This window comes from Brassica oleracea, chromosome C4 (assembly GCF_000695525.1).
Source record: "Brassica oleracea var. oleracea cultivar TO1000 chromosome C4, BOL, whole genome shotgun sequence".
NCBI classification, from domain to species: domain Eukaryota; kingdom Viridiplantae; phylum Streptophyta; class Magnoliopsida; order Brassicales; family Brassicaceae; genus Brassica; species Brassica oleracea.
Genome location: NC_027751.1, coordinates 9054274 through 9069617, shown reverse-complemented (window position 1 = coordinate 9069617; position 15344 = coordinate 9054274). Strand labels below are relative to the sequence as shown.

At 38.2% G+C, this 15344-nt stretch overlaps 6 protein-coding genes across 17 annotated transcripts; 4 read left to right on the top strand and 2 right to left on the bottom strand.

The window, feature by feature from the left end:
* The first annotated feature begins 1737 nt into the window (after positions 1–1737).
* Positions 1738–7345, top strand: LOC106341429 (pentatricopeptide repeat-containing protein At2g34400-like). Of its 11 annotated transcripts, none has more exons than XM_013780196.1 (13): positions 1738–2679; positions 2745–3691; positions 3775–3936; positions 4450–4541; positions 4660–4939; positions 5016–5076; positions 5228–5393; positions 5511–5866; positions 5929–6017; positions 6106–6167; positions 6253–6309; positions 6601–6759; positions 6853–7345. In XM_013780196.1, exons 1-3 carry the CDS (start codon positions 1772–1774, stop codon positions 3780–3782), a joined length of 1863 nt encoding a protein of 620 aa, XP_013635650.1. In that variant the 5' UTR covers positions 1738–1771; the 3' UTR covers positions 3783–3936; positions 4450–4541; positions 4660–4939; positions 5016–5076; positions 5228–5393; positions 5511–5866; positions 5929–6017; positions 6106–6167; positions 6253–6309; positions 6601–6759; positions 6853–7345. The 11 variants fall into 11 exon arrangements, with proteins under 11 accessions (XP_013635650.1, XP_013635647.1, XP_013635657.1 ...); XM_013780193.1 differs by having other exon boundaries at positions 3775–4234; XM_013780203.1 differs by having other exon boundaries at positions 3775–4541; positions 4660–4688; positions 4883–4939.
* LOC106338046 lies at positions 5613–6526 on the top strand. Its single transcript, XM_013777110.1, has 5 exons — positions 5613–5810; positions 5929–6017; positions 6086–6167; positions 6253–6309; positions 6437–6526. Exons 1-5 carry the CDS (start codon positions 5613–5615, stop codon positions 6524–6526), a joined length of 516 nt encoding a protein of 171 aa, XP_013632564.1.
* On the bottom strand, positions 7223–8255 carry LOC106341432 (chlorophyll a-b binding protein 1, chloroplastic-like). The gene has a single exon (XM_013780205.1). The coding sequence runs from the start codon at positions 8178–8180 to the stop codon at positions 7380–7382; it is 801 nt and encodes a 266-aa protein (XP_013635659.1). The 5' UTR covers positions 8181–8255; the 3' UTR covers positions 7223–7379.
* A 481-nt stretch (positions 8256–8736) lies between these two features.
* LOC106341431 (chlorophyll a-b binding protein 1, chloroplastic-like) lies at positions 8737–9715 on the top strand. Its single transcript, XM_013780204.1, has one exon. It carries the CDS (start codon positions 8802–8804, stop codon positions 9600–9602), a length of 801 nt encoding a protein of 266 aa, XP_013635658.1. The 5' UTR covers positions 8737–8801; the 3' UTR covers positions 9603–9715.
* A 225-nt stretch (positions 9716–9940) lies between these two features.
* LOC106341434 (eukaryotic translation initiation factor 1A-like) lies at positions 9941–11712 on the top strand. Its single transcript, XM_013780208.1, has one exon. It carries the CDS (start codon positions 11147–11149, stop codon positions 11591–11593), a length of 447 nt encoding a protein of 148 aa, XP_013635662.1. The 5' UTR covers positions 9941–11146; the 3' UTR covers positions 11594–11712.
* A 135-nt stretch (positions 11713–11847) lies between these two features.
* LOC106341433 (60S ribosomal protein L18a-2-like) lies at positions 11848–12888 on the bottom strand. Of its 2 annotated transcripts, XM_013780207.1 has the most exons (4): positions 12809–12888; positions 12582–12697; positions 12432–12495; positions 11848–12332 (listed from the first exon to the last, which is right to left on the bottom strand). In XM_013780207.1, the coding sequence occupies exons 1-4, from the start codon at positions 12821–12823 to the stop codon at positions 11991–11993; spliced, it is 537 nt and encodes a 178-aa protein (XP_013635661.1). In that variant the 5' UTR covers positions 12824–12888; the 3' UTR covers positions 11848–11990. The 2 variants fall into 2 exon arrangements, with proteins under 2 accessions (XP_013635661.1, XP_013635660.1); XM_013780206.1 differs by lacking the exon at positions 12809–12888 and having other exon boundaries at positions 12582–12730.
* Between the last annotated feature and the right edge of the window lie 2456 nt (positions 12889–15344).

Here is a 15344-nt window from a genome sequence, read left to right as displayed (position 1 = left end):
AAATGATCGAAAAAACTATATGAGTAGAAATCATCATTTAATAGATATTAATATTAAAAATATACTAAAATATATTATCTATGGTAGTATCATTTAAATTTAATTACATATCCTATCAAATAAAAGAAATATATATTTTGGATTAATAAAATTGATTTATATGTTCGCACCAATTTAATTATATATTTAATAGTTACTGAACTTTAATTATTTAATATATATTAATTATTTCATAATAAGTAAAAATGTTTAATACATAAAATAATTTATATATATAATGTTGATCACGCGCAAGGCGCGGATCTTAACCTAGTTACTATGATATATTAAGTAGTTAGCTAGCTTCATAACTATTATTCGATATGTTTCACAAACAATGTCATTTAAAAGTTTTTATACATATTGAAGTATCATTTAAATTTTTTATTTTATTTTTATTCACACACTGTATTTTTCTCTTTCTAACTAATATATTAAAACAATAAGGATGCAAATGAATATTTATTTAAATTTATGCATTAACAATACAAAACGATACTATTCATAAAACAAAATAAAAATTTAAAATGATAGTTTTTACCAAACGAGTGTAGTATTTTTGTTTGTAAAAAAGTTGAAGGAATGTCCAAATTTGGTAATCTTATATATTACAACATAAGTTACAACCTTGATTCATGTGTGATTTTTTAAAAAATGGACCTAATGGACCTATACCTAGAAAGTCATATTACATTTAATCTCTAATCTTATCATTTAAATTTTATTATCATTTAAATTTTATTTATTAGGCTATCAATAATTGGATTTAAACATAGATGATCCATTGGATTTATGGATAGTATAAATTAAATAGATATAATTTAATGTTGTAATACTATACCTACATATGTTAATTATTTAAATATTTGTCGATGTTAACTTTTAAAATTATAAAGATTTTTTTTTTAAATAACAAAAATCATATTATCTTACAATGATTAATCTTTATTACATTAAACCATTGAAAACAAATTTTAAACTATATAGTTTATTTTAAAAACTAAACAAAAACTAAATTTTTATTTATTTACTCGATGATATAAATCTATGAAGCGAAAAGTTTAATTTTTTAAAAACTTTCTAAATTTGTGAAATGTTACAATATCTTTGGATGTGACAATAAAATAATATTTTACTAATCTTTATATATATATTTACGATTTTAATAATGAAATAATAATCAGAAAATATATATATAGAAGAAGATACAAATACATGTGAAAGTTTGAAACAATTTATTCAATAAAAACAATATACCGTAAACTTATTATGTTTTAAAAATTGATAGACACATATATATATTATAATATATATTAATTTAAAATTGAAAACAAAATGTTTATATACAAATAAATGAAAACAAAAACTCGTGCAGTTGCGCGGATCGAGATCTAGTTCGTTATTTAAAATTGAACTTCTTAAATAGAAACCGATCATAACCAATTTAAGTAATATAATATATTAATTGTACTGGATATGATCGATTAAATTGGATTAAAACAGTTGGTTTTTAATACTAGTTTGCCGGATTCAACGTGTGGTCTATCATTTAGGCAACAAAAATATAGTTTTTATGTTAGTTATATAACATGTGTTATCAAGTTTAACCATATAGTTCGTGTGCTATTAATGGACCGTTTCTGTACCCAAACCCGAATCTGGATCCGAATCCAATCCACTTACCATTCTAAACTCAGTTTTCGCACGTGGGTTCCTCTTCTGAGCTTTGCAAATGCTCAAACCAAAGAAACTAACGTTCTCCATTTCCCGCCAATTCCCATCACTCAAACCACCTAAACAACCTGAGGAAGCACGACGCGATCTCGTCGGAGACTTTCTTCTCAGGCTGAAAAAATGCGTCTCCGTGAACCAACTCCGGGAGATCCAAGCCCAGATGTTATTAAACTCCGTGGACAAACCCAATTTCCTGATTCCCAAAGCCGTCGAGCTCGGAGACTTCACTCACGCCTCTCTCCTCTTCTCCGCGACGGAGGAACCAAACCACTACTCCTTCAATTTCATGATCCGGGGGCTAACCAACACGTGGCGCGATCACGTGGGAGCTCTGTCGCTGTATCGCCGGATGAAGGTTTCCGGGTTAAGGCCCGATAATTTCACGTACAATTTCGTTTTCGTCGCGTGCGGGAATCTCCCGGAGATTAGGGTTGGTAGATCTGTTCATTCCTCGCTGTTCAAAGTCGGATTGGAAAGAGACGATCATGTAAATCATTCGTTGATCACTACGTACGCGAAATGCGGTTTTGTGGAGTATGCACGGAAGGTGTTCGATGAAATTACTGAGAAGGATATGGTGTCGTGGAACTCGATGATTGCTGGGTATTCTCTGGCGGGCAAGGCGGAAGATGCTGTTGGTTTGTTTAGGAGGATGGAGGAGGAAGGAGTTGAGCCAGATGAGAGGACGTTGGTGAGTGTGTTGGGTGCTTGTGCACATTTGGGTGATTTGAAAACTGGTAGATTGCTGGAGGATATAGCTATCAGGAAGAAGATTGGGTTAAGCGAGTTTCTTGGGCCTAAGTTGATCAGTATGTATGGCAAATGCGGGGAATTGGACTCGGCGAGAAGGGTTTTCAATCAAATGGTTAGCAAGGACCGTGTTGCTTGGAATGCTATGATTACTGTGTAAGTCTCATGTTTGAAACTATATTCATATAAAGATTGAAACTTTTTAATGGATTCCATCCCAGGTACTCGCAAAACGGGAGGTCAATGGAAGCTATTAAGCTGTTCCGTGAGATGGAAGATTCAAGAGTTTCCCCTGGCGCTGTCACATTGTCTACTGTACTGTCTGCTTGTGGTTCTGTTGGAGCTTTTGAGTTAGGCAAACGGATTGAGTCATACGCTTCGGAGACAGGCTTGCAACATAACATCTATGTGGCCACAGGACTAGTTGATATGTATGGAAAATGCGGAAGCATAGAGGACGCTCTTAGAGTATTTGAATCCATGCCGGTGAAAACCGAAGCCACTTGGAACGCTATGATATCTACATACGCGCATCATGGACACGCTCAAGAAGCTCTTTTACTGTTTAGTCAAATGTCAGCTCCTCCAAGTGATGTTACATTCGTGGGAGTGCTCTCTGCTTGTGTTCACGCGGGTTTGGTCGATCAGGGCCGTAGGTATTTCCATGAGATGAGTTCTTCGTTCGGGTTGGTCCCGAAGATCGAGCACTACACAAACGTTATCGATCTTTTGGCTCGTGCGGGGATGTTAAACGAGGCGTGGGAGTTCATGGAGAAGTTTCCTGGGAAGCCAGACGAGATCATGTTGGGAGCGGTTCTTGGAGCGTGTCAGAAGAGAAAAGATGTGGTGGTTGGAGGGAAAGTTATGAAGATGTTGATAGAGATGGAGGAGGCTAAAAACGCAGGGAATTATGTTATATCTTCGAAGGTGTATGCTGATATGAAGATGTGGGATGAATCTGCGAAGGTGAGGGCGTTGATGAGAGACAGAGGCGTTGTTAAGACACCGGGATGTAGCTGGATTGAGATGGATGGTGAGATGATGGAGTTTAATGCCGGAAGCGATTGTTTACAGTGTGGCAGGGAGGATGCTGGGTCGTTGTTGGGTTTGTTGGTAGAGGAGATGAAGAAGGGAAGGTGTGATTTTTCCAGTGGGAGTTTGAGTTTTGGTTAGTCCCTTCAGCTGCGAGTGTCTGAGGATGTTAAAGTTGTGAGTTAAGTTGTGTCTTCTGACGATGAAAGTGGTGCAAAGTGTTGTAGGTCGCTCAAGACTCAAGAGAGCATGAATCAATATGCTTCATTTGCATTTGATACTTATAACGTGGGGACGAAGAGGTGGTTGCAGATGTCATAACTCATAAGTACTAACTTATGACTCTGTAAGTGGTTGGCAATCATACAACTGTGATGATTGGTATATCAACTTTTTACTGTTTTTTTTTAATGTGATTCAGCTAATTTCTACTCATAATATCTTTTTCATGTTTTTTACATTTTTTTTTTAAAAGTAGTTTCTTATATAATGTGTACTTGTTGAAAAATAAGTGAAAAATAATTTTATTAGTCTACAAACTAGCCGGTTAGTAGCAGTAGTTTCTTTTTTTTTCCATCGATAATCATTTGTTTTTTCTGTTATTTTAATAAGTAAACCGACGTAGCACCCGCCATTTTCTCCATACTTGAAGCAAATAGCTTCTTCTTCTTCTTCTACGGTTGGTGGTGTCTCATGCTTCAGTGTATTCTTAATTTCATTATTTATGCGTATCGTGATTGAATTTACAAATGTGGATCAGTTTGCTAAGGAAATTTAGTTTGATATCTTAAGAATGCTAGTAGTAGCTTTCCAAGTTCATTCTATTTTCTCTTTAGCCTCAATCGTAAAATGATTGCACACTATAGATCTTCTCGTATTTTTTCTTGAATGCAGGTTTCGTTTCTGCTCGGAGTCATCCCTGTCTTCATAGCATGGATATACTCAGAGTTTCTAGAGTACAAGAGATCTTCCTTGCATTCTAAAGTGTATGTACTTTTGGGAATTATTTTATGATTTAAATTGGTGTTAGTTTGTTATACGGCAGCTCTCTTGGGAAGTATCTAACTTGCTTTGTGTTTTAATATCTTTGCATCTTACTTGCAGTCATTCAGATAATAATTTGGTTGAACTTGGTGAGTTGAAAAACAAGGATGAGAAAGTAGCAGTTTTACTTGAAGGAGGTGGTGGTCTTCCAAGATCCGTCTCTACCAAGTTCTATAACTCTCCTATCAAAACCAACCTCGTTAGTTAGTTATAGGAAAAAAAGAAATTGTCTGTTCTTTGGAGTGGAGTGTTCTTGAAACGATTTACGTTTGTCTACTTGCAGGTTTCTGACGCTGGAGGACTCTTTCTTGATTGATAATCGAGCAACCTTGAGAGCCATGTAAGTTCCTTAATTATCATATTGGTTTCATGGCCATGCTGATCATCATCTTCATGACTGTATTACTATCTCACAGGGCTGAGTTCGGGGCTATTATTTTTTAGTTTTATATTTGCGATCTTGGTGAGTCGTAAAAGGTGTCACCTCTTAATTTCCCTTTCTCAGTTTCAACCGCATATCAAAGCTCTGAAACAATATATGTGCTAGAGATGTGTAATATAGTGTAACATTATATCTTTATATCATTCAGAGGTAGGAAATTAACATCTGAGATTTTACATTTTGCAGAATTACAACAGAGACCTTTTCATCTTTCTCTACTGTCTACTTTGCTGCGTCTGAGATATATAATGCCATTAGGGTCTTCATCGCTGCGTATGCCTGGATGACTGGTTTTGGGAACTTCTCCTATTACTACATCAGAAAGGATTTCTCCCTAGCATGATTCACTCAGGTCATATCGTCAGTTTCAATTTCTATAGTTAATCAGTTTACCATAATATATGTTTCTGTAAATCATATGGTTCTTTTGAAGACTCAATATGCTCATGAAATCTCTTACTACTTCCAGATGATGTGGCGTCTTAACTTATTTGTGGCATTTAGCTGCATTATTCTCAATAATGATTATATGCTATACTACATCTGTCCGATGCACACTCTGTTCACTCTAATGGTGTATGGAGCCCTTGGTATCTTCAGTCGGTATAACGAAATACCATCAGTAATGGCTGTGAAGATTGCTTCATGCTTCCTTGTTGTCATCCTGATGTGGGAGATTCCTGGAGTTTTTGAGATCTTCTGGAGTCCTCTAACATTCTTACTGGGTCAGCGTACAACTTCTCATGACACCCACCATCACTGGAGGAATGTGATGCCAAAAGAAAGATGTCTATCAAGACGAGCATAATTGGAATTTCCTCATTGGTGAGTTTGGCTTTTCTCTTAGTTATAGATCTTATGTGTTTGATTATGTTATTATTTTTCAGGTTGGTTACCTGTGGTACGAATACATCTACAAGCTTGACAAGGTCACATACAACAAATATCATCCCTACACATCGTGGATTCCAATAACGTTAGTATCTAAACCCTTCTGTCACTCAAAACGTCAAATCTTGACACATCTCTTGATTTTGACTTTAGCTTTGATTCTGTTGTTCCAGTGTGTACATCTGTCTGCGAAATTCCACCCAACAGAGCGAAATTTCTCCCTGACACTATTTGCGTATGTTTCTCAATCCATTTCAACTAAGCTTAGTATTGATTATAAACGCATCTATAATAAGACACAACTGTCATGATCTTCCTAGGTGGCTCGGCAAGATTACTCTGGAGACCTATATTTCTCAGTTTCACATCTGGTTAAGGTCAGCAAAAAACTGTGTGCTTTCTCCCAAATAAGTAGGCAAGAAACCATTTGTCTCAAAGAATTACAAATGAAAATTTAACAAAAAAATTGCATGTGATACCAGATCTAATGTGCCTAATGGACAGCCTAAGTGGTTATTATCTATCATTCCAGAGTACCCAATGCTCAACTTCATGCTCACCACGGCCATCTATGTCTTTGTAAAGCAAAAGTAGAATCTATGTAGAAGGAAAACAGCCTTTATCAACTCTACATTATACAAATTAGTCATGATTTATTTTTACTCCAGGTGTCTCACCGGCTTTTCGAGATGACCAATACGTTAAAGTCTGTTTTCATACCCACAAAAATGACAAGAGGCTGCTCCACAATGTCCTCGCTGGAGCTGCCATTTCATTCTGTTTATATTTAACTGCTCTCATTCTTCTCCGGATCCCACACTAAACATGTAAGTCCATTGTACCCATTGTTGATATTGGAATGCTCGCTTAGGAAGAGAAACAGCGGTTGAGTAACACAGTAGAACCACTTTTATTTACAGGACTATAAACATGTGGAAACATGAATCTTCTGTGTCAAACTTGCTAAATAGTTACAACACACATCTCATATCGACAATAACGATTTGTTTTCGGAATTCAAGTCATTTTTGAAGCTTACCAAGTGAAGCACCTTTGGGCTGATTAGAACCAGAGAAGTTTCAGAAATGGTGAAAGCGAAGCATCATAGGACTACTTTTGTTCAACCCTTTTCTTTCATTTTTCTGTTGTAATTTTGCCATGAGTTTTGTTATTATATAAGTTTCATTTGCCTTTTTTTCGGCTGTATTGCTACATATTGTCACACAAAACAGAACATACATACATCATGATCATGTGCAATTGCGTGATGTTTTGTATAAGAACAGATCATTCATTAAGAGTCTTTTGTTAAAACGCCAACAGAGTTGAGAAAAAGAGGTTCAATGTCTGATAAATAATACAATGGTACGACAATGGAAATTTCACAAATTTACTTAAAAGAAACATCACAAACGAACTCTCTTTCTCTTGCTAAGCTTCAACTCGCTCACTTTCCGGGGACGAAGTTGGTGGCGAAAGCCCATGCGTTGTTGTTGACTGGATCAGCCAAATGGTCAGCGAGATTCTCCAACGGTCCCTTTCCGGTAACGATTGCCTGAACGAAGAATCCAAACATGGAGAACATAGCCAACCTTCCGTTCTTGATCTCCTTCACCTTCAACTCCGCGAACGCTTCTGGGTCAGCAGCGAGGCCCAATGGGTCGAAGCTACCACCTGGGTATAACAAGTCCTCTGCTTCTCCCAATGGTCCGTCTCCAGCGACTCTGTAACCCTCAACAGCTCCCATGAGGATCACCTGAGTAGCCCAAATGGCTAAGATGCTCTGAGCGTGGACCAAGCTCGGGTTGCCCAAGTAGTCGAGCCCTCCTTCGCTGAAGATCTGCGAACCGGCCTTGAACCAAACAGCCTCTCCGAACTTCACTCCGTTACGAGCCAATAGCTCAGGGAAAACGCATCCTAGGGCTCCAAGCATGGCCCATCTGCAGTGGATAACTTCTAGCTCACGGTTTCTTGCAAAGGTCTCCGGGTCAGCGGATAGACCAGCGGTGTCCCATCCGTAGTCACCGGGGAACTCTCCGGTGAGGTAGCTTGGGGGCTCGCCGGAGAATGGACCCAAGTACTTAACCCTGTCGGATCCGTACCATGGGCTGCCTGATGGACCGGTGGGTTTGACGGTTTTGCGCATGGTGACACGGGCGGTTCCAAACACTTCGGAGGCTCCTGGTGAGAGCTTCACAGCCTTTCCGGCTAAGGCGAGGGAGGACAGAGCCATGGTTGAGGCAGCCATTAGAACTTTTCTTCTTCTTTTTTTGTTTTTATGTTTTTTTTTTTGTGACCGGTGAGAGTGATTGAGAATGGTCGGGATATAGATCTGTTTTATAGGTGTGTTACGAGTAAGGTTTGTTATCTGTGAAGTATCCGTATCTGTTTTCTTATTGGCCTATGAGATTTTGGATTGGTCTATTAGTTGTCCTATGTGTCGCCACCAGCTTTTGCTAGATTCTTTAGTTGCAATGAATGACACTTGTGATATGTACAATAGCAGCTTTGAGTTAATGGCCACACATAATGATATTTTGTTTGAAGCACCTTTTGATGCTGATACGTTTCAAACGGATAGAATTACGTCAGATTTACACGTGGCAGATTATCAATGGTTACTCTAATATTGCTCAGACTCTACGAGATATCTAATGGGGACCGGACCAGCCAATGCAAGCTCAGCGAGACAAGAAAAATCTAAACTCCAACCAATAGATATCAAGATACTGATATCACGAGATAAGCAAAATGATTCTGTATTCATTAGCTTTCAGATTATAAATACATGGCAACCTCACCGTAACAAAACCATCCAATTCATTACAAGTTATCTAAAAACTTTAACTTGCACCACACTCTAACAGCAATGGCCGCCTCTACAATGGCTCTATCCTCTCCCGCTTTGGCCGGAAAGGCCGTGAAGCTTGCTCCCGCAGCCTCTGAAGTCTTTGGAACCGGCCGAGTCACCATGCGCAAAACCACCAAACCAGCCGGCCCATCTGGCAGCCCATGGTACGGATCCGACAGGGTTAAGTACTTGGGTCCATTCTCCGGAGAGCCCCCGAGCTACCTCACCGGAGAGTTCCCAGGCGACTACGGATGGGACACCGCTGGTCTATCCGCTGACCCCGAGACCTTCGCAAGAAACCGTGAGCTAGAAGTTATCCACTGCAGATGGGCCATGCTCGGAGCCCTAGGCTGCGTTTTTCCTGAACTCTTGGCCCGTAACGGAGTGAAGTTCGGAGAAGCGGTTTGGTTCAAGGCCGGTTCACAGATCTTCAGCGAAGGTGGGCTCGACTATTTGGGCAACCCGAGCTTGGTCCACGCTCAGAGCATCTTAGCCATTTGGGCCACTCAAGTGATCCTCATGGGGGCTGTTGAGGGTTACAGAGTCGCTGGAGACGGACCATTGGGAGAAGCGGAGGACTTGTTATACCCAGGGGGTAGCTTCGACCCGTTGGGCCTCGCTGCTGACCCAGAAGCGTTCGCGGAGTTGAAGGTGAAGGAGATCAAGAACGGAAGGTTGGCTATGTTCTCCATGTTTGGATTCTTCGTTCAGGCCATTGTCACCGGAAAGGGACCGTTGGAGAATCTCGCTGACCATTTGGCTGATCCAGTCAACAACAACGCATGGGCCTTCGCCACCAACTTCGTCCCCGGAAAGTGAGTTTAATTTGTGATCGTGTTGTGTGTATCCGGTTTGTTAAATCTTGAATGTGATATAAAAACTTAAAATGTTATGAAATATTTATTATAAATTTGATGATATTGATGGATCAACTAGTGTGCCAGATTAATATTGCTTACATCAAATTAGGGGTTCACACAAAATAGTTCGGTTCCACGGAAAGAGATGTCTTCAACTAATTTTAAGCAGAACATCTACATACAGATGATATATTTCGTATTTCCGACAAGGAAGTAGATCTAAACGGAACAATCAACAAACTTCCCGGCGGGTCAACTTTATTTGGGTGTATTGTCTTCGAAATATCAAAAGACTTAGCTTTCGTAGTGTGGTTTTGAGTCTTGAAAGCATTTTAGGACTTATGGTGATGTGAATGTTTCGAGTTCTTGTTTTACATTCCTAAAGGACATGTATAGGTCCAACAGTCCAAGGTGACTATACTCATAACTTGAGAGACTTGCAAAACTTTGATCCTGTCTCTTACGGTCTTATTCAGTACGGAGTGTTATTATTGTACAATATATTATGATAGCGGAATCTACCATATATTTTTGAGGTTAGTTCTGATTAGTTTCTTTTTAACATTCCCATAGCTAGTCTCAATTTTCATGTTTAGCCATTCCAAGATTTTGGATGGCTTACCCAAGGTGCATTGGGCTAGTGGTTTAGTGCTTGGAGTAGGTTCCATTGCATCCCTAGTTCGATTCCCATGGGGAGGGGTGCTTTACGCCATGTTATCGGTATCAGCGCAGGCCGGCCCCGGGCCTAGGAAGGGATTAAGGCCGAAGACCCGAACCCTTCCTGGTTAACCAAAAAAAAAAAAAAAAAAAAGATTTTGGATGGCTTGGAGAGACCACATGAAACGTCCGACTATGTTAAGATGAGTGTAACTATTATGTATGTGGTGTGTTTCATGGAAGAAAAAAAACAAGAACTGAGGATGATTTTTTCTAATTAATAATTGAAAAGATGGTTTTGTGTAATTTGCTAGGAATAAACCGGTTGTGCGTAGACGTCACAAAACCAGTTTAATTACGATAATTGAGTCGGCATTATGTCTATGAAAACCAACTTGATTTCGACAAAGATTTGATATTGCTTGCTTCGCAAGCTTTACGCTAGACGGAAAATCTAAATTCACTAGAAAAAGGATCAAGCCAATTAATCTCTTTTTACTTTTTAGGTCAAGAAAATCAAATCAATCTATAGATAATCGTTTCATATAATTCTGTAGTGAAACAAGATGGGCTTAAAGTCTCTCTGACCTAGTTTCTTGTTTTCTATAAGAAGATAAAAGGAAACTGAGCAAAAAGAGTCGGCAAAGACAAGAAAAAATGGAAAAAGTTGATTTCAAGTGAAAAGGAAACTACATTGTAGTTACTACAAAGCATGTGGCTATATAAGGAAGACGTCCTCCAAAATAATCTAAGAACAATAAAGACAGAAAGAGAGAACAAGCGAGAAGAGAGCAGCAAGTTCATATCTAAGCTCAGCTCTTAATTTACACTTTAGGCTTTTAAATCATGCCGAAGAACAAAGGAAAAGGAGGAAAGAACATTAAGAGAGGTAAAAAAGAAGCAGACGACGATAAACGAGAGATCATATTCAAAGAAGACGGTCAAGAATACGCTCTAGTCCTCCGTATGTGCGGCAACGGACGGTGCGAAGCCAAGTGCATAGACGGAATCACGAGGATGTGTCACATCAGAGGTAAGATGCACAAGAAGGTTTGGATTAGCGCTGGTGACATCATTCTTGTCGGACTCAGGATGGATATGGACAACGACAGCAAAGCTGATGTCATTCACAAGTATACTCCAGATGAAGCTCGTTTTCTCAAGAGTTGTGATGAGCTTCCTCGTGACCTTCGTCTTAACGAAGGGGTTGCTGGTGTGTTTGATGAGGAGGATGACGTTGATTGTGGTCGGGACTATTTTGAGTTTGGTGATGATGAGATTGATAGGCTCTAAAAGCTTTACATGTATTTTTATTTATTTTTTACTTTATTCTTCTTACTAATAAGTCTCTCAAACTTGATTGATGTCTTCTCTCAGATTTTTGTCAGTTTATAAAATATTCTCATTCTTTATTTGGATAGTTTTTAATTGTGTTAGCTATTGGTTGAATATAAATCAATCGCTATGTAATGTCTCTCCTATGTTTTATTCTTAAATATTCGTGATCCAATACTGAGTTAAGTAATCATAAAGGAGAACATATAAAATAAGAAACAAAAGGTGTTTTTCATAAGCATGAAGTAATAAAAACCACAAAATCCAAAGAACGTCGAGTTTAGTTCCATTGATAGGCCTAAAGTACACAAAAATATCCGAGAAAGAAGCAAAAGCAGCAGATAGGACAACTTCATTACATAAACAAGTTGGGCTTAGAGGCCTTGTAGGTGGTCTTGAGCTTCCTGGTTGGTGGTCTCACCTTACGGAAAACCAATGGGAACTTGATCTTGCTATTGTGAAACTGTTTGGTGCTCTCCCTCTTGCAAAGTTTGGCCGGAACAGTCGCAGTCTTGATGATCTGGATGCAAGGGAACCTCACACGGTGTCGGGACGCCATCTCGGTGTACATCTGCTCAACGGCACCGTTCAAGGTGGTGTCACGGAACTCCTTGTACATGTTGTGGTACCCAGTCCTGCTCTGGTACCTCAGCCAGATTCCAAAGTTCTTGATCGTTGTCGGGTTCTTCTCAAAGATCTACAAACCAAACCCAACATCATCTAACTAAGCAAAATACATAACCTCTAACACAATGATAAACCTAACATGACTAAGATCGTCCAGCAAAGTACGAACCTCGTTGATGGCGAGCATCTGACCATTACTCTTCTTGACCTTCTTGAGCTTCCTCAAGAAGTACCTATTCAAGATTTTCAAGATTTATAGTTAAGAGACTAAGACGAAAATTAAAGAATCAAGAAAGAGAGGTTGAGTCATTTTACTAACCAGAACTTGGACTTGGCGCGAACCTCGTTGGTGGCCCAGAGCTTCATCCGGTAAATCTTGGGTTGAACATCCTTCTCTGTCGGGAGAGCTCTTCCGACAACCTGGTACTGGTGAAACTGCCAAGGAAAAGACATAAGCCGAGATCAGATTCTATTAAGCATTAAACTTGATTACAGTGACAATGGAGACGTATGAGAGAGGGAAGGAATCAAAGAGAGAGAGCTTACCCTGAAGGCACCCATTTTCGTCTCGAGGGAGGCAGGTGCGGTTGGAAAACAGGAAGGAGTTTAGGGTTCTTGGTTGTTTATAAATGAGCCTGTGCAGAAACCCTAATGGACAAATTTAAATCATAAAGCCCAATGGGCCGCTAAAAAATAAGTTGTCTTAAACCCCTATCCAGAGTTTGGTTATTATTTTTTTTTTTAACAATTCCTGGCTTTTTTTTTGTGATTTATATCAACTAAAAACACAATTGAATCCGGTCAATCTTAGTTTGAACATATTTAGTGTTACATTTTCCAGACTAATGTCAGGTGGTAACCAAATCACGTATTACCCAACTACTTGATAAACTAGTCGCCGCAAAGTCCAAACTCAAACTTCCCATATAGCTGTGAGCCTGTGATTTTTGTTTCAAATGAAGTTTCAACCCCTCGAAAAATGTTTTTAACACTTTTTGAGGTCTCGCCTACCAATTGATCATATAGTCAGCCATACAGGTAAAACAATTCATTGTGTGTTAATTAGGCTGTAACATTTGGATGGGTGTAGACTTTGTTTGTTGGTAGAAGACAAGGTTAAAAGTTTAGCATATCATATCAAATGTGAATCTCTATTTCCGTTTTTTTTTCTTTCACTTTTTCAATGTAATTATGTATACTCGTTTTCCCTCTTATTTGTATTCAGAAAAGGTCAAATCAAAATTTTTAAGATGTTTACTTATGTTCAAATAATTCACATGATTCTTGTTGTATGAAGTAAAACGTTCAAAAACCATGTGCATGCCTGGATGTATCCCAAGACTGGATGTTGTTTGCTCATCCTCTGAATCAAAACTGGATATCCCTTATATAATAAAGCGCAAGTCGCCTCACGAATCAAATACTGACATACGGCATCTATTATATAATTTTAATTTAAAAAAAAAGTAAATACAAAAAAAGAAGAGTTTCGTGTACTAACTGATTTCTATGTATATTTTGAAAAGAAACCCCTAATATTTCTCCCACTACTCCCATCATCATCTCACATATCTAAATTCGTTAAATGTTTTTCAAAAGAATCTTTACAATGCATTTAAATTCATCTCTACTCACACATAAATTCATAAGTTCTTTGCAAAAGTTTCACTGACTCTCTCAGAGAGTTTGATGAATTGCAATTTCTAGACAAATAGATCAAATTTTTTTTTTTTTGTAGTGGTCTGCCAAGAGTAAATCCTAGATTCACATCAACATAGTTTCGTACCGAACGGTGATACAGTAATGGTCTTCGAAAAAAAAATTGAACAGAGAAAAATAATTTTGCTTTTTTGGTATGGATAACTAGTGGCAGACAAGCGCACATCAAAATTGGCAGATGAAGGGTTAAACTCTTCCTGGTGAAATCATATTTTTTTTTATGTAAATTTTATTGCATCATAATTTTTCTTCTTCTAATTTTCTTATAGCTTTTTTCTTTTCTTTGCTTTTTAGATATTGGCAAAAGCTACTTACTGCATGATTAAAAAGGTTACGTACACAAATTAGGTCAATTCAAAATGGACTAAATCAATTAACCATTTATTGGAATATGTTTTACTTCTTATGATGGTAATGGTTTAGAGAACGAGATTCATAGAAGATGGCTATTGTCTAGATCAAGACTTAATCCGATCATCAGGTTGGTCTTCTTCTTTTTTTGTTTATAATTTAATAGAAACGTGGTGATATTATTTTTGTTTAGTCTCAAAATAAAATTTATTTTCATTATAAATTAAAGATATATATTATATCTCATATATACATACATAAAACAATGTCAGTGCGAAGCACGGTGTAACACCCCCGAACCATCCTAAGCATAGGTCGACCCACCGGCCAACAATCAAACAACAACATAACCGACGGACGATCCACACCAAAGCGAATAAAGGGTTTCCTTGAACCCGCTGGGTACGAGGTCGAGGAAACACTAATCAACCTCTAAACATGCCTAGCAAGGTGGGGTACACACAAGCTATATGGCATCACACTCTAACTCTACAACACTAACAACAATATCATCACTAAACAACTTAACCAGTTAGTCACTCCTTTACCAAGAGATGATTAACCTCAATCAACAAGATTAATTAAATGAGCAAACATTTAATTAAATCTACTCAAGCAATCTACTCAATCAAGCTGTTATCCAGATAGTTTGACCTCCTGCTACGACACTATCTTTAAAGATAACGGGAACATGCACTCAACCATATCGACACACAAGAATATAAATCATGATGCATCCTAGTCCTAGTCAGGTTATTATCTCTGCACTCAACCATATCAACACGCAAGAATATAAATCATGATGCATCCTAGTCCTAGTCAGGTTATTATCTCAGTCTTAATTCCATTCATCTCAGTTTAGCCCGTGCTAAACTGAGTTCGGTTTAATAAATAACCCTAAAGATTCTATCATGCAACAGTGTGAGCATTCTACTCTATATGAATACTCGATCTTCCCTAAGTTCCAAGTGGAACTCAAACAAACCAACTCACAAAACTCCTAAATTCCAAG